At 41.2% G+C, this 27,996-nt stretch overlaps 2 protein-coding genes across 10 annotated transcripts in view; one reads left to right on the top strand and one right to left on the bottom strand.

The window, feature by feature from the left end:
- ZNF335 (zinc finger protein 335) overlaps positions 1-27,996 on the bottom strand; it is a 346,490-nt gene that overhangs the window by 287,096 nt on the left and 31,398 nt on the right. For 7 of the 8 annotated variants that reach the window (XM_056549983.1, XM_056549984.1, XM_056549981.1 and 4 more), the window contains one exon: positions 13,762-13,870. The gene's annotated coding sequence lies outside the window, so the exon portion shown is untranslated. Of the gene's footprint in view, positions 1-13,761; positions 13,871-15,529; positions 15,611-27,996 lie in introns of those variants that run through there. The other variant, XM_056549985.1, reaches the window with a different exon arrangement.
- Positions 1-27,996, top strand: part of SLC12A5 (solute carrier family 12 member 5) — an 85,520-nt gene that overhangs the window by 52,267 nt on the left and 5,257 nt on the right. The window contains exons 10-25 of one of the 2 annotated variants that reach the window (XM_056549991.1): positions 3,320-3,418; positions 5,342-5,399; positions 5,636-5,810; positions 6,462-6,580; positions 6,736-6,834; positions 8,743-8,862; positions 9,662-9,766; positions 9,895-10,063; positions 10,161-10,356; positions 10,455-10,624; positions 13,775-13,906; positions 14,119-14,226; positions 15,550-15,672; positions 15,761-15,939; positions 26,353-26,367; positions 26,481-26,614. In XM_056549991.1, the coding sequence (XP_056405966.1) occupies positions 3,320-3,418; positions 5,342-5,399; positions 5,636-5,810; positions 6,462-6,580; positions 6,736-6,834; positions 8,743-8,862; positions 9,662-9,766; positions 9,895-10,063; positions 10,161-10,356; positions 10,455-10,624; positions 13,775-13,906; positions 14,119-14,226; positions 15,550-15,672; positions 15,761-15,939; positions 26,353-26,367; positions 26,481-26,614 (2,001 nt within the window). The remainder of the gene's footprint in view (positions 1-3,319; positions 3,419-5,341; positions 5,400-5,635; positions 5,811-6,461; positions 6,581-6,735; positions 6,835-8,742; positions 8,863-9,661; positions 9,767-9,894; positions 10,064-10,160; positions 10,357-10,454; positions 10,625-13,774; positions 13,907-14,118; positions 14,227-15,549; positions 15,673-15,760; positions 15,940-26,352; positions 26,368-26,480; positions 26,615-27,996) is intronic. The other variant, XM_056549992.1, reaches the window with a different exon arrangement.

Genomic DNA, 27,996 nt, shown 5'->3' with positions numbered 1-27,996 from the left:
CCTACTGTACCGCTGAAAATACTGCCGCATACTGTACCCCTATAAATAATACCGATGCCTACTGTACTCCTGAAGATAATACTGCCTCATACTGTACCCCTAAAAATAATACTGCTGCCTACTGTACACCTGAAAATACTGCAGCATACTGTACCCCTATAAATAATACCGCTGCCTACTGTACCCCTGAAAATAATACTGTCACAGACTCTAAAAATAATACTGCCGCATACTGTACCCCTAAAAATACCGCTGCCTACTGCACACCTGAAAATAATACTGCTGCACACTGTACCCATGAAAATAATACTGCCATAGACTGTATCTCTGAAAATACTGCAGCATACTGTACCCCTATAAATAATACCGCTGCCTACTGTACCCCTGAAAATAATACTGTCACAGACTCTAAAAATAATACTGCCGCATACTGTACCCCTAAAAATACCGCTGCCTACTGCACACCTGAAAATAATACTGCTGCACACTGTACCCATGAAAATAATACTGCCATAGACTGTATCTCTGAAAATACTGCTGCATACTGTACCCCTAAAAATAATACCGCTGCCTATTGTACCCCTGAAAATAATACTGCTGCATACTGTACCCCTGAAAATAATACTGCCACAGACTGTGTCTCTGAAAATACTACTACCGCATACTGAACCCCTGGAAATAATACTGCCACAGACAATAAAATGCTGCCCCTAAATGTAATACTGATGCTCTGTACCCCTAAATAAAATACTGTTGCATTGTGTACCCCTTAATATAAAACTGTTGCATGCTGTACCCCTGAAAATACTGCCACATGTTGTACCTCTGAATACTGTACCCCTAAGTATATTACTGCCACACACTGTATCCCGAATATAATACTGCCATATACTATACCCCTGCATATATTACTGCCGCACGCTGTGCCCGGTATATTACTGCCACGCGCTATGCCTCTGTATATATTACTGCCTGCACGGTGTGCCCCTGGATATATTACTGCCTGCATTCTGTGCCCCTGGATATATTACTGCCTCACACTGTTCCCCTGGTATATTACTGCCACACGCTATGCCCCTGTATATATTACTGCCTGCATGCTGTGCCCCTGGAAATATTACTGCCTGCACTCTGTGCCCCTGGATATATTACTGCCTCACACTGTGACCCTGGTATATTACTGCCACACGCTATGCCCCTGTATATATTACTGCCTGCACGCTATGCCCCTGTATATATTACTGCCTGCACGCTATGCCCCTGTATATATTACTGCCTGCACGTTGTTCCCCTGGACATATTACTGCCTGCACTCTGTTCCCCTGGATATATTACTGCCTCACACTGTGCCCCTGGTATATTACTGCCACACGCTATGCCCCTGTATATATTATTGCCTGCATGTTGTGCCCCTGGATATATTACTGCCTGCACTCGGTGCCCCTGGATATATTACTGCCTCACACTGTGCCCCTGGTATATTACTGCCACACGCTATGCCCGTATATAGTACTACCTGCATGCTGTGCCCCTGGATATATTACTGCCTGTACTCTGTGCCCCTGGATATATTACTGCCTGTACTCTGTGTCCCTGGATATATTACTGCCTCACACTGTGACCCTGGTATATTACTGCCACACGCTATGCCCCTGTATATATTACTGTCTGCACGCTATGCCCCTGGATAGATTACTGCCTGCATGCTGTGCCCCTGGATATATTACTGCTTCACACTGTGCCCTGGTATATTACTGCCACACGCTATGCCCCTGGTATAGTGCTGCCACATGCTATCCCCTTAATATATTACTGCCACACGCTGTGTTCTAGGTATATTACTGCCACATGCTGAATCCCTGGTATATTTCTAAACGCACGGTATGAACCTTGTATAGTGCTGCCACTTGGTTGCCCCTGGTATAGTACTGCCACACGCTATGTCCCTGGTATAATACTGTCACATACTATGCCCCCAAATATAATTTTGACAAACACTATGCCTGTACAGACTTGTATCATAAAACAATGAATTATGCCACTGTGCCCTCTCAATAACTGATGTTGCAGTGCCCCTTCACACACACACACACCCTCACCCCTTCTCATGTAGGCTTGGTCAAGATAACCTGCTGAAGTTCAAACCGAGCATCAGAATGGAGAAGAAAGGGGATTTTAGCAATATTGAACAAGCCTTGGTTGTTGGTGCCAGCCGGGCAGTGTATGCTGATCTACTGGGATTTCATGCACAACCATCTTTAGGCTTTATAGAGAAGAGGAGAATGGGCAGACTGGTTTGAGATAACAAAAAGACAACAGTAGCAAAAATAACCACTTTTTACAACCAAAGTACGCCTAATACCATATCTAAACATCTCACAGCATGTCAAACCGTGAAAAAGATGAGCTACAGCAGCAGAAGACCACATCCTGTCAGCTAAGAACAGGAAACTGAGGCTACAATTCAAACAGGAACCAAAAGTGGACAATAAAAGACCAGAAGAACATTGTCTGGTCTGATGGGTCTCGGTTCCAGCAGGGACATTAAGATGTCAGGGTCAGAATTTGTCGTAAACAACGTGAAGCATGGATCCATCAGCAGTTCAGGCTTGTGCTGGTGTAGGGGACATTTTCTTGGCATACTTTGGGCTTCATTTTCAAAGTGTCAGGTTCCCTTTAAAGAAATCTTACTTTGTGTCTTTAAAGATGAGCAATCTGTCTTGGTGTTCTTATCTTCATTGCATTCGGTGGCTCGTGACGCACTTCTGCTTCACTTGCCTCTTCTTTGATTAGGAGAGTAGTATCTAGAGGAGGATGTAATTTGGGCATTGGAATATTCAACCTGACAATATTTTTAATCACTTTTCACAGTTTGAGATAATTGAGCTTTAATGAGAACCCATGTTATCACTTCGGAGTAGTGATTCAATAAGCAAATTCCTTGAAAGAGACTACCTAAAAGCAATGATAAAAAAAAGAACACAGAAATAAGAAAAACTCAAAAGATAATAGCCTTATCGGAAATGTGCCAATATCTTCCATGTCATTATGAAAATCTACTAAAATGTTACATCCGCAGATCTAATTAAAATGTGGTAAACTAAAAAAAAAAAAACTAAATTAACATCAAAAGCGAATGTATTCTCGCTTTTAAATAAATAGGTCTACAGCGAAGGGTGATAAATGCATTGAGGTGCGAAAGGTAAGGTGTGTGTGAATCGTGGTAATGGCGTTGCGTTACATACTCTTTGTACTGTATCCCTTTATATCTGGTATCTGAATAATGACTTTCTTTTCCCACTTTTCCTCAATCAAACAGGAATAATGGCTGGTTCTAACAGGTCTGGAGATCTCCGAGATGCACAAAAATCTATTCCTATTGGCACTATAATGGCTATTGCCACTACATCTTTTGTATGTATCCTTAACAAGTAGAGTCAAAATTTGAACTATATCTGGTGCATTTTAGCATAGAATGAAACAAGCATTATCACAAGAATGTATCCTATAGGAAAGGGGTGGGGAATATTTTTTGGGGGCCATTTGGATATTTATGCGATCACGGGCCATACATAATTATTCATTTAAAAATTAGCTGCTATATTTGGACTAAGATTTATTTAACTCACCCCTAATATGGTGGCTGGAATTGCTTCTCTTTGGTGAAGCGTTTGATCTTGGCTGGTATGGGTGATGTTGCTTCTTACAAGTTCTTTTCAAGGTTTGCATGGTCAATGTGAAGGTAGCTTTCCCCTGTAGTCCCACTCTCCCCCTGTACATTATATAGCTTGCAAAACAGAGGACCTCCTTGTAGGTAGTTTTCCTATATATATATATATATATATATATATATATATATATAGGACCCACCTGTAGTTTTCCCTCTGTAGGTAGTTTGCCTCAATAGGTAGTCAGCGCATGCATAAAAGACCCCCTGTAGGTAGTTTGCCCCCTGTAGGTAGGAACCCTTGTAGGTAGTTTCCCCCCGTATATAGGACCCTCCTGTAGGTGGTTTGCCCCCTGTATGTACTTTTCCCCCTGTATATAGGACCCCCCCATAGTTAGTTTACCGTCTAGGAAGGACCTCTCTGTAGATAACTAAAAAAAAACACATACTCACCTTCTCAGCTCTGCAGCAGTCACTGTCATCTTTTTCCTACAGCCACTAGAGGACGCGCACAATGACATGTAACTAACTTCTTTAGGGACATGCTCCTCAGGGAACACCCTAAACGAAAGCCCCCCCCCCCCCAAAAAAAAAAAAGTATCAAAACAATAACGCTTAGGTTTTATTATTGCTTAAGATAAAATGTGTCAAAACTGTGATCTTTACCACTGGGTGGCTGAAGAATTTTAAAATGATGTACTCTATATAATGTGTGATCGATATGCTTGTTATATATACTTTGTATGTGTCCAGGAGAAAGAGACGTTCTTGGCCTATAGTGGCTGAATACATGACGCCACCTGTGGCCTAGAGACTCCACAGGCTAGGATGTGTAAGGACTAGTGTTGAGCGCAAATATTCGAAATGCTAATTTTTACCGTGTATGTCAGTACTTCGCGATTTCGCTAATATTTAGAATATAGTGATATATATTCGTAATGAAGTGTACTATGTAAAAAAAAAAAAGTGATCATCCCTCTCTGCTTCCAGCTTGTGGTCCAAAGAAGGCTCCAATATTATTTACTGTGTGAGTCGGTGTGGAGCGCGAATATTTTGTATATGCGAATATGCAAATATTTGCCAATACCAGCACTTCCAAAGGACACTGATCTCTCCCTTCCTTAAGGTGAAAGATATAATCGCGCATGCGCACTATGCTAGTTTCCTTAAAATTTTCGCATGGGAAAAAAAAAGGGAACGATCATAGCGAATTTCGCAAACATAGGACAAATATTCATCCATATATTCGGGGAATATCGTGAATTCCAACATGGCCCCTGACGCTCATCATTGACAAGGACACCTGTGACATCCAGTTTCTGAAAAGTATATTTTCTTCAATCCCCCAAATATATGTCACTTACTAAGCTGTCTTGAAGATGTGCCCTGTTGCTGCTCTCTCACGAAGTTGAAAGCAATAATGGTAATGCTTATTTACAAGTGGTTATGATACAGGTACAGACAGGACACATTTCGGCACAGCAGGCCTTTCTGAGCTGTTTGGCAGCTAATAAAGGCCTTCTGTGCCAAAATGGCTAAGGCCATGGTGTAACTTGTTCCAGTAATGGTGGGCCACTTCTCTATGTAGATTATCTAATTTCTGGTACGTATTACGTCTATTTCTTATCTTTAGTCATCTACTTCAGGTTAACATTTTCCTTAACAAATGAATAGATGTTTCTACTGTTATTCTGTTTGGTGCCTGCATAGAAGGTGTTGTTTTGCGCGACAAGTAAGTACTATTTTTTACATATGAAATATATGTTTCATTGTACTGTACCGTAAAGCCTTAGTTTGGACATAACACTGTTTTATAGATGGCTCTTCTATGTATTTCGGTATAACACTGCCTTTTTAGTTATTCTGAAAATGTTACATTATCTATTTCTAAAGGAACAGTATGTATTATATCCGTAATTTTGAACCAACAATTTCAACTAGCTATGTTATGTTATTTTTTTCTTGAAGATTTGGAGAAGGTGTTAATGGAAATTTAGTGGTCGGAACATTGGCCTGGCCTTCCCCATGGGTCATTGTTATTGGGTCTTTCTTCTCTACTTGTGGAGCTGGCTTGCAAAGTTTGACAGGAGCTCCACGTCTCCTACAAGCTATATCACGAGATGGCATTGTACCTTTCCTCAGAGTAAGTCAATTTTAGAGTGCTATTAAATATCCAAATTCTTATTAAGTTTTATGGTGACTATATATTTCTAATATTTAAGGACTATAGTGAAAGGTCTGAGCCCCAGGTATGGCGCATGGAAAATTTTGTCTCAATATTAAAAAAGGAGTCAAAGAGCGACCCTGTGAATTATAGGGCTGTTAGTTTAACCTCCATTCTATTTTGGAATATCTTAAAGAAAATAAACATATAACTCCATATTTTCATGGGTTTATAAGGATTACATCTTGTAAGACTTACCTGATCAGCTTTTATGAAGAGGTGAGCTAATGACTGAATCGGGGCGAACTGATTTTGCCAAAGCATTTAATACTGTGCCACATAAAAGGTTGGTACAAAAAATTAGAATGCTTCAGCTGGGAGGAAGTGGATAAGTAACTGGCTCAGTGATAGGAAATGGAGGGTGTTTACTATTGGTATGTACTCTGATTGGGTGAATGATACTAGTGGGACATAGGGGTCAGTTGTGTGCCCTATTGTCTGTAATATAAAAAAAAAGTGTAAAGTATCACTTTGGAGATGATAAAGCGGTTGACACAATAGTGGACAGAGCACTGTTACAAATGGATCTGGATAGGTTGATCTCGACTTGTTCTTTCCCTATTTATATAGGTTTTCGGCCATGGAAAGGCAAATGGAGAACCAACCTGGGCTTTATTGCTGACGGCCTGCATCTGTGAGATTGGTATCCTCATAGCATCTCTGGATGAAGTTGCTCCAATTCTTTCTATGTATGTTTATTGCACATAAGTCTTTTAAAATGTCACTTTTTTTTCAACATCTTTGATTCTTTTCTTTTATTTTCATCACCCTAAATCTCCAATTCTTCCGTGACCGCTTCTAACTTTCTAGTTCCTGTCTTTTCTTCTCTCTCGCCTGACTGTAGGTTTTTCTTGATGTGCTACATGTTTGTTAATTTGGCCTGCGCAGTTCAGACATTGCTCAGGACTCCCAACTGGAGGCCTCGATTCAAATATTACCACTGGTGAGTGAAGGCCTGAAATGTATTAAGCCACATGCGAAGGTCAGACAGATTCTCGTCAGAGAAATCCATCTTCCAACAAACATTTTTCTCATAATTAAAGAAAACACTTTAGCATAATCGAAATTAAAACTATTTATTTCAAATGATATACACAACAACTATAATAAATGCATACACACATTTATTTTCTGAACTGAACACTTGTTCTAGTTATACAGGAATATGGAGACATATTCATAATATAACCCTGCCAGATTTGGAAGAACATTCACAAGACTGAATTATTATATAACATAAGACAGAAATGAAATACAGAAATCATGAATAAAATAAAAGACAGACCAATACAGAGGGTGAATCGACAAGGTGAAGGGAAAGGCACCGTAGGTGGGTGAAGCAGCCATAATATAGCAGTGCATCGGCAGCAGGGTTATTGTAGGATGGATCCTTTTCAGAAGAGATGGGTTCCCAAGTTGCTTTTCAAGGTGGGAAAGAGTCTGATTTTCAGAGTAATAAAGTGCAAAGTATGAGGGACAAATGGGAGGCATCTTGGAGACTGATGCAAGTTTTTTTTTAATCACTCATAGGAGGTTGGATGTTTTCTTATCAAATCGGTACACAACACTAGCATTAGGTCATGATACTCATAATATCAGCTATCGGCTAATGATAACATGATAGCTTCTCATTTAAACGCATATAAATACAATGATCTCCCAAGTCACAATATTTTTTAACATACAATGATCTTTTCTGGACCACTGTAACTTGAAACCAAACTTAACATGCAATGCCTGAAAGAGTCAGGGTCCATGGCAGCTGTCAATGGCTGGAAGATCCAACCAGAGTGGCCATGTCAATGGCAAAACCCCTGTATTATTAAAGAGCATGCACGGAATTTCTATCTAGTAGCACCTCCCTACAGTATAGTATGGTTCTATACTGCATCCTACCTGTGCCAGGACTAGCTGCTTCTTTGGACACCAGGTGAGGACAATTCCATATTGTATCCCCGATTCACTGTGCATACTGAACAGGAACCTAAAGAAGCTCCTGTACAGTATGCACTGTATAATGTATAAATACGTGTGTAAATAATAATTATTTACATATTCTAGCAGCTCTCCCTGACTTTCATATGTAAGGACTTGCTTTATTTGTATTATTTACCTTGTAATTTTTATTTCATCGTAATTTGAGTTAACATTTTGAGACTTTGGAACCAATTATTAGTTTTTCATAGAATTCTGGTCTCAAGATACAATGGTTTGTCCTGGAACAATGTTTGTCCTGGAACTAAATTATATTGTAACTGGAGGGATTGCCATATACATGTATATAAAATATGGTTAACAACACATAAATAGAATAAACTGATGAGCCAAAGGAAAAGGCACTTTCTGAAAATATTTTTCCTTCTGGTTGCTCTAGAAGGCTGCACTCATCTATTTTAACAAACATGGTGGGAACAGTCTATAGGAGAGTGGGGTGAATATAGGCCAAACAGCTTGATTATTGGCCTGTGTATAATACCCAGTGATCAGCCGATGAACAAGATATCGTTTGTTCTTTAGGTGAATCCTGGGAACATGTGGCCCTACAAATAATTGTTAGCCGGCTGTACATTTCCCTAACGTAACTGAAGGGCCCCATGAACAATCCAGCAATCATTCATGTAGCCCGGACTGCACGATAATTGAGCTGTAAAAATTCTCCTTAAACGATCTCCGATCTAATAGACTGGTGATCATGTCAAGTAGTAATAGGCACTTTTAAAAAAGATGCAAAGTTTAATCACAGGGGAGGCTGAGGTTTTTGTTACTGGAAAAAGAGTCATATAATCATTTTTTTTGTCTAAACAGCAGGTTTTAAGGAATGTAACAAATTCACATCATATCTCTTTTGCAGGACTCTTTCTTTCCTTGGGATGAGCCTTTGTCTGTCTTTGATGTTTATCTGCTCTTGGTATTATGCCCTTGTGGCCATGCTGATCGCTGGTCTTATCTACAAATACATTGAGTACCGAGGGTAAGTATATAAGATCCCTTTTCAAAAACATATCTAATAGGGGCCTTGCTGTGCAGAAGTAGACTATTTAGTAATGGTTACTTTTAATTTTGTAATGGGTGTAATGGGTGGTCTCACTCAGTGAGTGACAGTGATGGTCAATCATTTGTCAATAAATGGTTGAGGCTGTCCACTGGACTCTTTTGCCCACATTAAGCATACATTTACACAAATACATTACAGATGAATCTAAATAACTTCCCTACTAAAAAAGTGATCTGCTCAACTATTGTTCTATAACAGTGGTCTCCAGACGGTGGACTACCAGATGTTGCACAAGTACAACTGGAGGTCCACAGCAAATCGAATAACTTTAATGATAGATTCCTATTAATGCCAATAACTTCTTACACTCTGTAGTATGGGCTCCCTGCATCTGACCCATAGAGTGGTACCCTAAAGACTGTGAAATACTGCCATAGTGTAAAAAATTTGCTATTTCTGCAAAAAGCAGTGCAATTTTTTCAGGTAAAAAAAAAAGTGGAAACTTATAGTGCAGTCAGCTGCAGCAATTTATAGAAGGATTCTCTGGTGAGGGAGTGTTCACACCTTCAGGTATTAAATACAAAGCCAGGAATGGATTTTAGATGAAAGGACATGTATAAAAAAAAAAAAAAGAATGAGACTTAACTTTTCAAATCAATTCATGGCTTTGTATTCTGTAACTGCAATTTAAAACCTGAATGTGTAAATGCATCTTCTAAGACTGACTTAACTATAAGGTATTCCAGCATTTATTATACCTAACTTCTATATACAGGGCAGAGAAGGAATGGGGAGATGGAATCCGTGGACTGTCACTCAGTGCTGCTCGATTTGCTCTTCTAAGATTGGAAGAGGGCCCCCCTCATACAAAGAACTGGAGGTATGTATATGAACTACTAAAATCACCCCTTTTCATGAGTAAGAAGGGAAAATGTATCTGTTATTTCAGCGATCTTACATATTTTCTCTCTTTTTTACTGAGCTTGTATATTCATTTTTTGATTTCAGGCCTCAGTTGCTTGTGCTTGTCAGAGTGGATCAAAACCAAAATGTTGTTCATCCCCAGCTTCTTTCTTTAACCAATCAGTTAAAGGCGGGTAAAGGACTGACCATTGTTGGCTCGGTGTTAGAAGGGACATATTTGGAGAATCATCCCCAATCTCAACGTGCGGAAGAGGTAAGTGGTATCTACTATATTTTATACTGTAGACCTAGATTTAAAAAAGTGCAGGTGTTATATTAATCATATGTATCTTTTCTTTGTATCATTCTAGTCTCTACGTAGGCTTATGGAAGCTGAAAAGGTAAAAGGTTTCTGCCAGGTGGTCATCTCTTCCAATATTCGAGATGGAATTTCTCATTTGATTCAGTCCAGTGGCCTTGGAGGTCTGCAACACAACACTGTCCTAGTTGGATGGCCACGTAACTGGCGACAGAAAGAAGATCATCAGACGTGGAGAAATTTTATCGGTATTACCTCGTGTTTTATATACACTTTTTGCAAATTGGTGTGTTATTCCTCTCTAGACGCTATAACCTGTTATCTTTGTTCCCTTCTACCAATGCAGAACTTGTTAGGGAAACTACTGCGGCTCATTTGGCTTTAATAGTCGCCAAGAATGTGTCAATGTTCCCTGGAAACCAGGAAAGATTTTCTGAAGGAAACATCGATGTTTGGTGGGTGGTTCATGATGGTGGTATGCTAATGCTCTTGCCATTCCTTCTCCGGCATCATAAGGTAACTAACTGTTGGAACTTCAGAATATTTCAACAATTGAATATTTCAGGGAACAGCATACAAACCTACAACTAGGGAGGGTTATGTAAAGGAAAACTAATTTTCTCATGCCAAACATTAATGGTGCTGCTAAGAGTACGTTTCTGCTTAGTGCCATAAATGTAGACCCACACCATCAGTATTTGTAGGTTATAACTGAGATCCTGCTGCAAAGGAGGATCAGAGCTAACACAACCAGGTCACATCTGTAACCCTGTTGGCGCCCTTGTGATACAACTGTGGTGTACTGAAGGGTTGTTCTGCCATGGGCATGACCCTAATAAGCATAATACAAAGCAATACAGGAGCATTGCAGTGCTAATTTCAGCCCTTACAACCCCCCCCCCCCCCATAGAAAAGACAATATAACAATTGTAATTTAAAAAAGGGACCAGTGGCCCCTGTAAAAAAAAAAAAAAAAAGTTGTGCCATTAGCTTCGACACACTGTGTGCATATTAGGGACTAGACTGTCCACTGAGTGGTCATAACCACTCCCTTCCCAGTGTAGTGCTCCTCAGGTTTATACCCCCCTTGAAAGCAGTGCTGACAGCTACATGATAATAAATGTATCATTGTAACCTGTTTCTTGTCATAGGGGCAGTCATTGCTTCATTTCATGGGGCATGACATGGAGGCTCCCAGCATTGAGTAGTAAAAGTAAACAGTAAAAGCCTGCATTCGTTTATTGGTCATCAAAACTGAAAACACCAATTCCTAATGAACTGGTGCCTAGTGGAAAAAAAGGACTTAAATATGTGGAATCAGAAGGTCCTTCAGGACAAATGTGTAATTTTAATTTTTCTTTTCCATTTACCACTGTACATTAGTATGTTTTTTCCCCCCTGTGGCATAGACAAGAGATACAGGAGATTTTGGGAGATCCCCTCTCATCTAAATCTATAGGCATTATTATATGATTTCCCATTTGCTGTTACAACAGCTCCCATTCTTCTGAAAGACTTTCTACAAGATTTTGAAGTGTGTATGTTTTGCGCATTTATCTGGCAGAGTGTTGGTGAGGTCAGAAGCTTATATTAGACACGACGGCCTGACTTGCATCTCCATTTAATGTAACCTAACTATGCATTTATAGACCTTGCTTAGTCTTCCAATGTTTCCACAAATTCAGAAGCATAGACGTGTTCTAAATGTTTTGGTAGCTGGAGCATTAAGATTTCCCTTCACTGAAACTAAGGGACCTAGGCTGACCCCTGAATACAATGTAAAACAACCCCATAGCCTCGTCCCTTCTTTACCAAACTACAGCACTGGCACTATGAAGACAGGTAACGTTCTCTTGGCATTTGCCAAACCAAGATTTATCGATCAGGCACCACATAGAAAGGCATAATTTGTCACTCCACAGAACAGAATCCAGTAGCTGTGACTTTACCCCACTCATGGGGTATCACTTGGTGATACAAGACTTGCTTGCAGCTGCACCACCATGGAAAATGATGCAAAAAATTTATGTCACACAGCTTTTGAGCTAATTTTAATACCAAATAATGTTTGGTCTCAGCATTTATTGAGTCAGTAGAGCGTTGGTAACTTCTATGCACTCTGCATCTTTGAACTCAGCAACATTGCTCTGTAACTTTACATGGTCTGACGCTTACACTTGTTGCTGTGGCTCCTAAATACTTCCACTTTTCATAAAAACCACTCACAGCTGATTTTAGATGATCTATGAGGGAATACATTTCACAAACTGATTTATTGCAGTGGTAGTGGTGTCCTATAACAGTACAGCACTTTAATTTGATAAACTCTAGCTTTGGTAGGTGCTGGATTTTATACAATTGAGACAATTGGATTTAAATGAAACCCCTGAATACAATTATTATGTTGAATATCACAATATATGTCCATATATATGGCTATGAAAATTGTAGATTCACACTGAAGGCATCAAAAGTATGAATTAACACATGTGGAATTATATACATAACAAAAAAGTGTGAAAATATGTCACATTGTAGGTTCTAGACACCTTTTGCTTTGATTACTGCTTTGCACACTCTTGGCATTCTCTTGATGAGCTTCAAGAGGTCTTCCAACAGTCTTGAAGGAGTTCCCAGAGATGCTTAGCACTTGTTGGCCCTTTTTGCCTTCACTCTGTGGTCCAGCTCACCCCAAACCATCTCGATTGGGTTCAGTTCCGGTGACTGTGGAGGCCAGGTCCCCATCACTCTCCTTCTTGGTCAAATAGCCCTTACACAGACTGGAAGTGTGTTTGGGGTCATTGTCCTGTTGAAAAATGAATGATGGTCCAACTAAACGCAAACCGGATGGAATAGCATGCCGCTGCAAGATGCTGTGGTAGCCATGCTGGTTCAGTATGCCTTCAATTTTTAATAAATCCCCAACGGTGTCACCAGCAAAGAACCCCCACACCAGCACACCTGTGAAGTGAAAACCATTTCAGGTGACTACCTCTTGAATCTCAACAAGAGAATGCCAAGAGTGTGCAAAGCAGTAATCAAAGCAAAAGGTGGCTACTTTGAAGAACCTAGAATATGACATATTTTCTGTTGCTTCACACTTTTTTGTTATGTATATAATTCCACATGTGTTAATTCATAGTTTTGATACCTTCAATGTGAATCTACAATTTTCAGTCATGAAAATAAAGAAAACTCTGAATGAGAAGGTGTGTCCAAACTTTTGGTCTGTACTGTATGTACACACACACACACACAGTTGTAGTCAACATTATGGCACACCTGAATATTAAGTACACTAGTTTAAATACCTTCTGAAAAAAGTGTTCAGCTAAACAACTTGGATATGGTTGCATGCTTGTAGTTGGACACGGTATAAAATATATATTCTTACAGGAAGTTTGTACAGATCCAATTATTGTTGAAGATGTTAGCTTTTTTAAACTACACAATCATTGGTGTAAATTCTGTTGACCACAACAGCACATACAAGATATCAGTAGTTATTTATAAGCACAAATACTTCAATATACATTTCTTTACCAAGCTATTTTAATTTTAGCAACACCAAATTACAGATCAGCAGATATAAATATAAACATATTAACTATAAAAGGTTTATTAATAATACCAAATAAATAAGTGTAACGCACCCTGTCTCTTAAGGTTTGGAAGAGATGCACAATGAGGATTTTCACAGTGGCTCAGATGGATGACAACAGCATTCAGATGAAGAAGGACCTGACCACCTTCTTATACCACCTAAGAATTAATGCAGAAGTTGAGGTTGTAGAAATGGTAAGTGTTAATGACTAACATTCTAGATCTAGATAAATATGAGAGCACAGTTAGAAGATGTGCAAGTCTGTCCCAAATAAATTCTCTCAAAGATTTTAGTGGTTACTATACACATATATGCTTTTTTGTAACAAAATTGTCTCAAATTCTATCAGTGCCAATATTAGTACTGCTTTTTTCTCTCTTTTAATACTTATTCTGTTGTGTTCTAGCACGACAGTGATATTTCAGCCTACACATATGAGAAGACTTTAGTGATGGAACAACGATCTCAGATCCTGAAACAAATGCATTTAACAAAGACAGAACGGGAGAGAGAGGTAAATATATACTATATTTTCAAAAAATGAAAGATAAAATGCATGCAATCTAGTGAAAACACAGCCGCAATCCTGTTTGAAAAGACCATTATCAAAACCTAAAAAGCTTTTTTAAGGTTGTGTTTGAAATGGGGCCACCATGGTTTTTTCTTTAACTCCTTAAGGACCAGGGTTTTTTCCGTTTTTGCACTTTCATTTTCATAACTCTTTCATTTTCATAACTCTTATAATTTTGCACCTAAAAATCCATATGATGACTTATTTTTTGCCCCACCAATTTTGCTTTTGTTACTTTTGGGGTACGCAGTACATTTTTCGGTAAAAATTACACCTTCTCTTTATTCCGTAGGTCCAAATGATTAAAATAATACCCTACTTAAATAGGTTTGATTTTGTTGTACTTCTGGAAAAAACCATAACTACATGCTGGAAAATTTATATGTTTAAAATTGTCATATTCTGACCCCTATAACTTTTTAATTTTTCTACTTATGGGGCGGTATGAGGGCTCATTTTTTGCGCCGTGATCTGAAGTTTTTAGCGGTAGCATTTTTGTATTGATCGGACTTTTTGATCGCTTTTTATTCATTTTTTTTCATGATAAAAAAGTGACCAAAAATACACAATTTTGGACTTTTGCATTTTTTTGGCGTGTACGCCATTGACCGTGCGGTTTAATTAATGATCTATTTTTATAATTCAGACATTTCCGCATGCAGCGATACCACATGTTTATTTTTACAGTTTTTTTTTTTTTATGGGAAAAGGGGGGTGATTCAACTTTTATTAGGGAAGGGGTTAAATGATCTTTATTCCCTTTTTTTTGCAATGTTATAGCTCCCATTGGGGGCTATAACACTGCACACACTGATCTTTTACCTTGATCAATGGTTTCTCACATGAAACAATTGATCAATGATTCTGCCGCTTGACTGCTCATGCCTGGATCTCAGGCGATCGGACAACAGGAGGCAAGGTAAGGGACCCTCCTGCTATCCTACAGCTGTTCGGGATGCTGCGATTTCACTGTGGTGATCCCAAACAGCCTACTGAGCTAGCCGAGGGTAGTTTAGTTTCAATTTAGATACGGCGATCAACTTTGAACGCCGCGTCTAAAGGGTTAATAGCGCGCGGCATAGCGCTATTAGCCACGGGTCCCGACCCGCTATGACGATGTTATAGAACAGGAGCGGACTCAGGATGTACCGGGACGTCCTTGGTCCTTTAGAGGTCAATCCTTTAAAACCACTTTTAAAGGGAGAAAAAAAAAAAAAAAGGAATATCCAATGCTTTCTACACTTACTTAGCTTTCTTTCCATGCAGATCCAGAGCATTACAGATGAATCACGTGGTTCAATAAGACGTAAGAACCCTACAAATTCTCGACTGCATCTGAGCGTTCCAGAAGAGCAAATTGGAGATTGTGAGGAAAAGCCAGAGGAAGAGGTACAGTTGGATTCCATCTGTTGCCCTGACCATTAAAAAGGACTCACTTTTTATTGTTCCCTAAATATGGATCTTATTTTACATGTAGGTTAAATTAATACATGAGGAAAATGCAACAAGTACACCTCAATCTCCGCCAGAAGAACCAGACACTACTCAAGATAAGGTGCACCTCACCTGGACAAAGGAGAAGTTTACAGCAGACAAAAATAAAAGCAAAAGTCCCAGCACACCAGAAGGGATAAGAGACTTTTTCAACATGAAACCGTAAGTAGATTTTCTAAACCCTTCTGTAGTCATTCTTAGATTATCTTATTAGCGTTTAAGCTAATCTAAGGCTCACAAGCTAAGCTCTTTCCATATACAGCAGCTGACAGTTATGGTCAGTGACTGGCATTGGAGGTTGCTCAAAGAAGCCACAAATCGGTTACTTTTGGGTTCAGATTGTGTCAGGGGAGAGGGCCAATCACGGGTCTGATAAGTTGCAATGTCAGGCTGTATGGGGCCTGAGCAGCTTGACCTTTATATTGCCATAAACTGTACAAATAATCATATAGCTTTTAAAATGAAAAACAAAAAACATATATATATATATATATATATATATATATATATATATATACACACACACACAGTCATGGCTGTAAATGTTGGCACCCCTGAAATTTTTCAAGAAAATTTACCATTTCTCACAGAAAAGGACTGCAGTAACACATGTTTTGCTATACACATGTTTATTCCCTTTGTGTGTATTGGAATTAAACCAAAAAAGTGAGGAAGAAAAGCAAATTGGACATAATGTCACCAAACTCCAAAAATGGGCTAGACAAAATTATTGGCACTCATAACTTAATATTTGGTTGCACACCCTTAGGAAGAAAAAAATGAAATCAGTCGCTTCCCATAACCATAAATACGCTTCTTACACCTCTCAGCCGGAATGTTGGACCACTCTTCCTTTGCAAACTGCTGCAGGACTCTCTTATTGGAAGGCGCATTTTCCCAACAGCAATTTTAAGATCTCTCCACAGGTGTTCAATGGGATTTAGATCTGGACTCATTGCTGGCCACTTCAGAACTCTCCAGCGCTTTGTTGCCATCCATTTCTGGGTGCTTTTTGACATACGTTTGGGGTCATTGTCCTGCTGGAAGACCCAAGATTTCGGACGCAAACCCAGCTTTCTGACACTGAGCTGTACAGTGTGACCCAAAATCCGTTGGTAATCCTCAGATTTCATGATGCCTTGTACACATTCAAGGCCCCCAGTGCCAGAGGCAGCAAAACAACCCCAAAATATCATTGAACCTCCACCATATTTCACTGTAGGTACTGTGTACTTTTCTTTGTAGGCCTCATTCCGTTTTTGGTAAACAGTAGAATTATGTGTTTTAAAAAAAAGCTCTATCTTGGTCTCATCTGTCCGCAAGACGTTTTCCCAGAAGGATTCTAGCTTACTCAAGTTAATTTTGGCAAAATGTAGTCTCTGTGTCAGCAGTGGGGTCCTCCTGGGTCTCCTGCCATAGCGTCTAATTTCATTTAAATGTTGACGGATAGTTCGCGCTGACACTGATGCTCCCTGAGCCTGCAGGACAGCTTGAATATCTTTGGAACTTGTTTGGGGCTGCTTATCCACCATCCGGACTACCCTGTGTTGTCACCTTTCATCAATTTTTCTCTTCTGTCCATGCCCAGGGAGATTAGCTACAGTGCCATGGGTTGCAAACTTCTTGATAATGTTGCATACTGTGGACAAAGGCAAATCTACATCTCTGTAGATGGATTTGTAACCTTGAGATTGTTGATATTTTTCCACAATTTAGTTTCTCAAGTCCTTTGTCAGTTCTCTTCTCCTCTTTCTGTTGTCCATGCTTAGTGTGGCACACACAGAAACACAATGCAAAGACTAAGTGAACTTCTCTCCTTTTTATCTGCTTTCAGGTGTGATTTTTATATTGCCCACACCTGTTGTGAGATTAAAGGAGCATCACATGCTTAAAACAATCTTTTTTTTTTTTTCACAATTTTGAAAGGGTGCCAATAATTTTGTACAGACCATTTTTGGAGTTTGGTGTGACGTTATGTCCATATTTGCTTTTTTTCCTCCCTTTTTTGGTTTATTCCCAATACACACAAATAGAATAAACATGTATAGCAAAACATGTGTTACTGCAATCCTTTTCTTTGAGAAATACTTCATTTTCTTGAAAAATTTCAAGGGTAACAACATTTACGCGGCCATGACTATAATATAAAATTCTCTTACAAACACAGTAAAGAATGCTTTTGCAAATATATATATATATATATATATATATATATATATATATATATATCTCTTGTAAAAAAAAAATTACCTTTCCCCAAAAACAACACATACCGTATATACTCGAGTATAAGCAGAGTTTTTCAGCACGATTTTTCGTGCTGAAAACACCCCCCTCAGCTTATACTCGAGTGAACTCTCCGTCCTCAGTGGTCTTCAACCTGCGGACCTCCAGAGGTTTCAAAACTACAACTCCCAGCAAGCCCGGGCAGCCATCGGCCACTGCGGCCTTCGACATCATCCAGCCCCCTCTCACCCCCTTTAGTTCTGTACTCACCTCCGCTCTGCGCTGGTCCGGTGCTGCAGGACTGTCCGGTGGGGAGGTAGTCCGGTGGGATAGTGGTTCCGGGCTGCTATCTTCACCGGGGGCGCCTCTTCTCCGCGCTTCGGGCCCGGCCCCAGAATAGTCACGTTGCCTTGACGAAGACGCAGAGGTATGTTCATTACCAACGTCCCTCTGCGTCATCGTCAAGGCAACGCCTCTATTCCGGGCCCGAAGCACGGAGAAGAGGCCTCCCCGGTGAAGATAGCAGCCCGGTTCACAAGAGGATGATGACAAGGGGATGATGACAAGGGGATGATGAAGGGGGGGGTGTGGGATGATGACAAGGGGATGATGACAAGGGGATGATGAAGGGGTGTGTGGGATGATGACAGGCGGTGATTATGAAGGGGGGATGATGACAGGGTGATGATGATGAGGGTCTGGATGATGACAGGGGGGGGATGATGCATTTCCCACCCTAGGCTTATACTCGAGTCAATAACTTTTCCTGGGATTTTGGGGTGAAATTAGGGGCCTCGGCTTATATTCGGGTCGGCTTATACTCGAGTATATACTGTAATTAGTATTAAAATATAACGTTATTCATTTGGCTGTAAATAGGAAAATATCCAAAGCCAGAATTGCAGCCAGAATTTTTTGGTTCGCTCACATCTCACTAAACATACAGTAATCACAAAGTCGTATGTGCCCAAAAAAGAAACCAATAAAAGCTACAACTTTCAGAAGCTACATTTTTTTTATTCTTTTCAATAAAGCAACAAAAACGATATCAATTGGGTATTGTTGTAATCGTACTGACCCACAGAATAGTTAACGTCCATTTTAGCGCATGGTGAATGGCATAAAAATTTTAAAAGATGCAAATGATTGTGCAACAAAACAAACAAGCCCTTGTGGCTCTGTCGATGTAAAAATTAAAAAGTTACGGCTCTAATGAACAAGGAGGAGGGAAAAAAATTTAACTGCAAAAATGGCTGCATCCAAAAGTTTGTGAGAATGTATCCACTTACATAGTTAAACAAAAAACGTTATACTTTACCACCACATTAATGTATGTTATGTTCCAACGCAATTGAGACAAAAACACCATGACAAAAAGATTTAATATACGATTTATTTTTTTTCCCAACCAAGCAATATAATAAACAAAATTTGTTTGCAAGTACATTGAATAATAACAAAACTGTTCAGTCCCATCAGGGTTTTACACAACTTTCTGTTCCAATGGTTGCAAAACATATAACATATTAAAATTAATAATAAAAAGGAGTTATCAGTTGAAAGCAACTTATTCCCTATCCATAGGATAGGGGGATGGGTCTCTTATTGCGGGGGGACCGATCTCCAGAACAGGGTCTGTGTACTACAGTCAACACACACTCCATTCATTTCTATGAAAGCATTTACAGCACTCTGGTAGCTCCGGAACTTCCATACAAATGAATAGAGCTAGTACCGTCTGCAACACACACTCTGAGAGCTGGGACACTTATCACCCTATCCTTTTCACTGGAAAACCCCTTTAACATCTTATGTTGATTAAAACTTTCACATCCTAAAAGTATTAGGGTATATAAGTAACAACTTAGGCAAAAGTTATAAATAGAGATCGAATTTTTGAAAAATTTGATTCGGCCGATTCGCCAAATTTTCCCCAAAAATTGTTTCGGTCCAAATTAATTTGCGGCAAATCGCTATTAAACACGACTATTTATGGCCTACAGAGAGCCGCAATAGGGGTGTAGAACACTTTGCCTTGCTGTAACATGCATAGGGTGTGTGCTGGGTTAGTGAAATAATACGGTTATTCAGTATGAGATGCAGATCAGAGGCATCGCTATTAGAATCACTGTCACAGAGCGGCACAATGACAGAGCCTGGAGGTGACATCAGTATAAGGAGACCATATAGTGGCTGAATGACACAGCATGGAGGTGGCAGCCACACGAGGAGACTATATAGTGGCTGAATGACACAGCCTGGAGTTGGTGGCAGCATATAGTAGCTGAATGACACAGCCTGGAAGTGGCGGAAGCATGAGCAGACAATATTGTGCCTAAATGACACAGCGTGTAGGTGGCGGCAGCATAAGGAGACTATATAATGGATGAATGACACAGCGTGGAGGTGGTGACAGCATAAGGAGACCATATAGTGGCTGAATGACACAGCCTGGAGGTGGCGGAAGCATGAAAACATATAGTGGCTGAATGACACAGCCTGGATATGGCAGAAGCATGAGGAGAGCATATAGTGGCTAAATTACACAGCCTGGAGTTGGCGGCAGCATGAGGAGACCATATAGTGGCTCAATGTCGCAGCCTGGAGTTGGCGGCAGCATGAGGAGACCATATAGTGGCTCAATGTCGCAGCCTGGAGGTGGCGGAAGCATGAGAACATATGGTGATAGAACGAGACAACTTGGGGAGAACATATGGTGGCAGAATGAGACAGCCTGGAGGTGGCAGCAGCGGCATCAGGGATTCTGAACGTGACCCGGTGACAGAGTGGTGCAGTGGGTGGCAATACCAGTACCCGGTGATGAAGTTGGGTGAAAAAAGGAGAACTTGGCATCATAGGTGTGGCATCAGGCAGGTGGCAGGATAAGAATACTTGCTGTGGCAGGTAGGCAGAAGAAAACGGTCTCTTTTGTAAAAGTGTTATTGTGCACAAGTAAGTATTGAGGATATGCATTACGTAAAACTTAACTCTTAATATTCTCAGGATAAAATATATGGACCCCCAATTTTTTTTAAATCAAACAAAAGGAAAGGTGTGCAAAAAAACACCATGAGTAACCTACACCACCAAGTATTGATGTGATGCAAAGACCTCTAAAAGGTGGAAGGAACAACGTATGGTCCATTGTAACCGGTGGGGGTAAAAACTTCCCCTGTAAGGCCCTAGTCTCGCATAATTAATTCCCTTCTTGGCAAGTGTTACTCGCCCAAAAAAGGGCAGCCCCACACAGGAACATCTCCCTCTTTCCACCTACAAACACTGCCATTTCCCATGGTTTTTAGTGGAAATAGGGATTGGTTCCTGTGTTGGGACGCCCTTTTTAAGACGAGTAACACTTTCCTTGAAAAAGTGGAAGGGAACAACGTATTGTACATTGTAGCAGGTGGGGGTAAAAACTTCCCCTGTAAGACCCTACTCTTGCCCTATTAATTCCCTTCTTGTTAAGTGTTACTCACCCTAAAAAGGGTGGCCCCACACAGGAAACCCTCTATTTCCACCTAAAAACCTTAGGAAATGGCAGTGTTTGTAGGGGGAAATAAGGAAAGGTTCCTGAGTGGGGCCACCCTTTTTAGGGCGAGTAACACTTGCCAAGAAGGGAATTAATAATGTGAGAGTAGGGCCTTACAGGGGAAGTTCTTACCCCCACCGGTTACAATGGACCATACGTTGTTCCCGTCCACCTTTTAGAGGTCTTTGCATCACATCAATACTTGGTAGTGTAGGTGGCACATGGTGTTTTTTGCACACCTTTCCTCTTGTTTGATTTAAAAAAAAATTGGGGGTACATATATTTTATTTTAAGAATATTATAAAAAGTTAAGTTTTACGTTATGCATATCCTCAATATTTACCTGTGGTCTGATGTGGAGGAATGTCTGTAACAGCGTCTTAAATATGTTTAGCACTCTCCATATTTGTGTTGGTGTGGCACCATGGTCAATCTACTCTGATGCATTAGGGATTGGTGGGTGGAAATCCTGGCTGATCCATGCCTGATTCACCTTCACAAAAGTCAGTCTCTCCACATTTTTCGTCGTCAGACAAGTTCTCTTTGGGTTTACTATGGCCCCCGCCACACTAAACACCTGCTCTGATGAAATGCTACTGGCTGGGCAGGACAGCTTTTCCAGGGCAAACTCTGCTAGTTGCGGCCACAAATCAAATTTGGCTGCCCAGAATTCCAGCGGATCTTCAAGGTATGCTGGCATGGTCAGGTCAAGGTATGCCACCCACCTGCTGGTTCAGGTCCTGCTCCAGATCTACCTGCTGCTGATGAGTTGCTTCACTATGCAGGTGAAGAAAGCTACTCATAAATGACTGTAGACTCAGGCTGCTGCTGATGGAGCTGGTACTGCTCCTGCCACCCCACCTCTCCCCAGCAGCCATGGCAGTGGAAGGGGAACGCAGAGGCCCCCCCCCCCCACCCCCGAGTCAGACCTGCGAGAGGACAGATGATGGCACAGATGGGCATCGGCCAACTGACTACTTACGATGTCTCCTTAGTAGGTCAGTTTGTCCTCCCTCTCAGAGGGTATAAAAAGGCCCCCATTTAGTGCTGGTAGCAAGGGTCCAATAAAGTGGAGAGCCAGAAGTCATCCCACTGCAGAATGGTGACAATTCGGCAGTCACTACGCAAGCAAGTGAGCATGCATCGTGCCATTTGTGCAAGTGACTCAGAGGGATTCCCTGCCTCCATCTCCACTGCATACTGCCACGGTATGTATGGGGCCTCTGTCTTGCCTTATAACCCCTTTAGCTCCTCCTGCTCTCCTGTCAGATGACTAGAAAAACCACCTATCTCGCGAAACCTACACTGTGCCCCTCCAGTTCAACCCCCACAGGGCTCAATAAGATGTAGGCGCCACGTCTCCAGTGCCCTGACCAGCCATTGTTTCCAACACATGTTGTAGTAGATGAAGTAGTGGAATGATGTTGTTCATCCCGTAATCCTAGCAACTGACTAATAATGTTGCTTCCTCACAGGGCCTGAGCAAACAGCAGGTGTCACGTATGAGCTGCCACTGGTTCACATTGAAGTTACACAGGGGAGTCCCACCTATCCACTTGGATCATCAAGAAATCTGTGATGGCTTTTCTGTTTGTATAGTCGGTCAAACATATGGAGGGTGGAATTCCAACATGTGGAAACGTTGCAAATCAGACTATGTTGGGGGATACCGTTCCGACGCTGCAGCTCAAGGAGGGTGTGCTTTGCTGTATACGAGTGGCTGAAGTGCATGCAAAGTTTCCTTCCCATTGTTAGGATGTCTTGCAGATGGGGTGAACACTTCAGGAACCGTTTGACAACCAGAATGAACACTTGTGCTTTGCAGGCTTCCTTGTCGCAGCACAGACTAGATGTTCTTCCCGTTGTCGGTCACCATGGTTCCCATTTTGTTTTTGTGGAGTAAGCCATGATTTGATTTCTTGATGAATAACTTTTAGCAGTTCCTCTCCTTAGTGACTCAGTTTGCCAAGGCAAACCATGTGAAGAACAGTGTGACACCGCCGTGTCCTGCACACATGGTATGCTGGAGGGGCACACTGTCACAGGACCAATGGCCTAAGAGCAAGGAGGCGGAAGCGGCATGACCTGTCCAAGTTGCTGTTGTGGCTGTGCAGGAACTACATTTACCCAGTGGGCCATAAAGGACATGTATTGTCCCTGACCGTAGTTACAGCTCCACACATCAGAGCTGCCGTGCACTTTGGTACACACCGACAGGCTCAAGGACTGGCCCACCTTCCGTTCCACAAAATTGTGCAGGGCTGGTACTACCTACTTCGCAAAGAAAGGACGGCTTGAGACACTCCACCTCGGCTTGGCACAAGCCTTCAGTTCTCTGAAAGGTGCAGAGGCCACAACTTGAAAAGGGAGGGACTGCAGCACCAGCAACTTGGACAGGAGCACATTCAGCTTCTGTGCCGTTGGATGAGTGGGCACATACTATTGTCTCTTGGACATGGCTTTGACGATGGAATGCTGGGAGAATGGCTAACTCGAAGTAGGAGGAGCATTTGGAGCGACAGAAGATGGGTATGACACACAGCTCCCTTCGGCTGAGATGGTGAAGCCTTGGCTGGCTGAAACAGGGAGTGGTGTGCCACTGGGTGATGCAGCAGGCTGGACCACATCGGAGCCACGGTTCTCCCAGGCCACTTTATGGTGACACTGCATATGTTGACGCATGGCTGTGGTGCCAACATTGGGACCCTGGCCACACTTCAAGCCAACACATCTTGCATGTGGCCAGGTTAACATCCTCCGGATGCTTGATGAAAAACTGCCATACCAACAAGTAACTGATTTTCCCACCAACAGTCAGCACTGATTGACTGCTACTGCCGCCGACTCCAGGAACCACTGTTCCACTCCCGGGAAGGGAGGCTGCCACGAAGCAGGTGGTCTACCCCGGGCATGTTGGGTTCCAGACTTTCCCCTTCTGCCACCATGCTGACGGACAACCATGTTACCACATTGCTGGCTCAGCTGCCGGACCCCTATTTGCCCGCCTAGCAGAGGAAGCGGTGGATGTCTCCTCCACTTCTTGGCTGGGCAGTAGCTGCTGACTTTCCTCTAGTTTAGTAGATCGTCCGCACTAAATAGTGGAGCTGAACACAAAGCATAAGATACTTCTGTGGGGGAGGAAACAGCATAGGACAGTGGCAATGGGAGGTAAGGGACTGCTCCCGGGCGATGCCAACTGAGGGTTGTGTCCGAGGAACCCACCAACTGTTGACTGGGGGTGTCAAATGTCACTCGTGATGAAGTGGATGGCCGTGTTAACCAATTGATGATGGCTGCTGGTCGAGACACGACCGTTAGTTAATACCAGGAGCTCAGGCCACTCGCCCCTACTAGTCTGCTGTGACCTCTGCCTGATGAATTTAGGTTTCTGCCACTCCTCTGCGCACATCCTGGCACTTCTCTGCCTGACATACCTAGTGTGCATATGAGGGGAGTATGATACGCTCCACTACGCTTAAAACAGTATTTGTCTGCAACACCAGCAGGTGTGTACTTTTTCCTTGCTTTTCATAGTATCTAGGCCCTTAAGACTTTAACAGGAACAAAATTGTACACCACTTAGGCTAAGTTTCCACTTTTTTTTTTTCTGGCAGTTTTTGGAAAACTGCCACTGCAGTTTGAGCCAAAGCCAGAAGTGTATTATACTTCTCCTCCCTTATGGATCCACTTCTGACTTTGGCTCAAAAACTGCAGTGGCAGTTTTCCAAAAACTGCCAGAAAAAAAGCCAAGTGGAAACTTAGCCTTAGATGTACATATGTGGTATGCACTTATGAGGAGAGGACAATGTGCTCCAGTACGCTTAAAACAGTATTTGTCTACAACACCAGCAGGTGTGTACTTTTTCCTAGCCTTTCACAGTATCTAGGCCCTTAAGACTTTAACAGGAACATAATGGTACATCACTTAGATGTACGCACAGGTTACACTTAATAGAGGACAATATGCTTTTAGTGCTCTGCTCACCCGAACTGGCTGGCTACTATTAGCTTCTCAGTTGTTGTACACAACAGTGCTGCAGCACACAGTCGCCATGTACTACACCCAAAATTGCACTCTCTCTCTCAGTCTCACTGCCTTCCCTATCAGTGCTTCTAGGCTGGATTTGGGCTTAAGGTGAAGCACTACTGTAAAAAAGCTTTTCTGTGCAACACACTGCTCTCTGTCCCTCTCAGCAAAAGAATGCTGATGGGACTGGGAGGTGAATTGCTGCTGTAAAAATGCTTTTCTGTGCCACACACTGCTGTCTGTCCCTCTCTCTCTGCAATAAAAGGCTGAAGTGACTGGCCGCAAGATGGCTGCCGATTACATAGGGCTGTGACATCAGAGGGGTGGCTGGCTGCTGATAGGCTGCATGTGATTCAGTCATCCCGCCGACCCTTGTTCCCGCCTTCCCAGGATTCTTTGCCCCATGTCCTCACATGTGGATCCACCATTTTAGATGCCCTGGAGCCTGGACCACACTAAATGGAGTTTAATCGATTTGCGCAATCAAATCGTGGCAATATTCGCATTTGTTGCGAATCAAAATATTCCAGAAATTTGTAACGATTTAGGATTAGTCAGATTCGATAAGCTCATCCATAGTTATAAATAGGAATATATTCTAGATCTGCATTTCAATAGTGGTGAACTACTAAATGTCCAAAAAGTTTTCCTAAATAGTCTTCTTATTGAACTCAATCTGCTGATTTTTTTGCTGCAAAGCCAGTATATGATGTAGATGTATATATACAGAGTTTAGCAATTTTCTGTCAATTACCACTAATTCTGATTTCTTTCTATTTTTTTTTGCAATCAGAGAGTGGGAAAACTTGTAAGTCTTTTTGTTTTGTAAACCTGCTTGCTAAATGGTGGACAAGAGCTGATATTCTAGTAGATTTACAAAAGGTTATGATTTAATTATTATTATTATTATTTTTTACCCAGGAACCAGACAAACGTTCGCAGGATGCATACAGCTGTAAAACTGAACGAAGTTATAGTCAAGAAATCTCATGATGCCAAACTTGTTTTACTCAACATGCCTGGTCCACCTCGTAATAGGAAAGGGGATGAAAACTGTATCCTTTTCTGTAAAACAACTATAATAACATTGTGGAGAATTATTACGAGTGGTGTTAATATTTATACCACAAAAAGTCTGCATAACGTAATGAAGGCAAGAGCTTAGTTAATTTATACACTAATTTTTTTTATTAGCTAAAGATGTGGGGCTTTATCAATCTGGTACATTATAAAATCGAGGTCTGACAGGAGAATTTGTTTTTACATTACCAAAAAAAAAATTCTATTTTACTATTTCAATTTCAAAATAATTTCTGAACTCTTGCAGTTACCATTCTCTCCGTTAGGCCTTAAAGGGGTATTCCAGGAATTTTTTTTTTATTTGACTATACGACAGGGCTGTAAAGTTAGTGTAGTTCATAATATAGTGTCTGTACCTGTGTATGACAGTTTTCTCACAATTCTTCTGTGATTTTCACTCCAATATTTACTTTTAACAGCATACATAATGACTGTCTCAGATTTTTCCCAGCTTGCAATGCGGCCAAGACCTGACTCACTAGTCAGCTGATGACAGGGAGCCTGTCTGCTGCAATGGGTGGAGAGATCAATCTGCAACTAATGCAACAGCTGGAGGCACCCTGAACCCTGATTGAAAACCACACAGATTTGAATGGATGCAGCTTATTTATGTTTCAATGGGTGGGGTGGCTGATGTGTAGGAGGGAGGAAAATGGAATTGTGGGATGTGTAGTCAAAAAAAGAAAAGTCAAACAGGAAATGTCAGTTAGCCAGTGTTATGGTGATCTCACAACATAGCCATTTAGCCCCAAGACAAGCACAGATCCTTCCTAAGCATGTTCATTATTGTCTGCCAGGTATGTACTAAAATCACCTTATGGTGGATAACCCCCTTTAAACTAAGACAACATTTTCTATTCTGTCTGGTATAAGGAGGTTGACTGGAAAGTGAACTGTATATTGACAATACATAACGCTCACAGCTCAGCCTTCCCTTCACTGTAAAGTTCACAGAGAATGCCCAGTGGACTTTCCCATCCATGTAAATGGTACAGCTTCAGTCTTATGATGTCCACAGGGCTTGCTATAAAGCATCTCTCTAACTTATGTTAAAAAAGTTTAGGAAATAAGACTACACCCATAATGTACTTAAAATGAAATAAAAATTACAATCAGATTATAGATTACAATTAAATATTAGGAAAGAAAATGTTTCAGTATGTGGATTTCATCAGAAAAATAAATCTAGGCACTACTTTTATATGCTTAAAAGGGAGAATTATTATATCACTGTGCTCAGTTAAATAGAAAAACAAACCTACGGTATACTTATTCTCCCCTTGTCGGCACAAGGACCCTCTTGCTCAGCCACTGATTGGCTGAGTGGAGAGATCTTTGTGCAGACACTAGCACAAAG

This window comes from Hyla sarda, chromosome 13, assembly GCF_029499605.1.
Source record: "Hyla sarda isolate aHylSar1 chromosome 13, aHylSar1.hap1, whole genome shotgun sequence".
In the NCBI taxonomy this organism is placed as follows: domain Eukaryota; kingdom Metazoa; phylum Chordata; class Amphibia; order Anura; family Hylidae; genus Hyla; species Hyla sarda.
The sequence above is the reverse complement of the archived record's forward strand: the minus strand, read 5'-3'. Positions and strand labels throughout refer to the sequence as shown.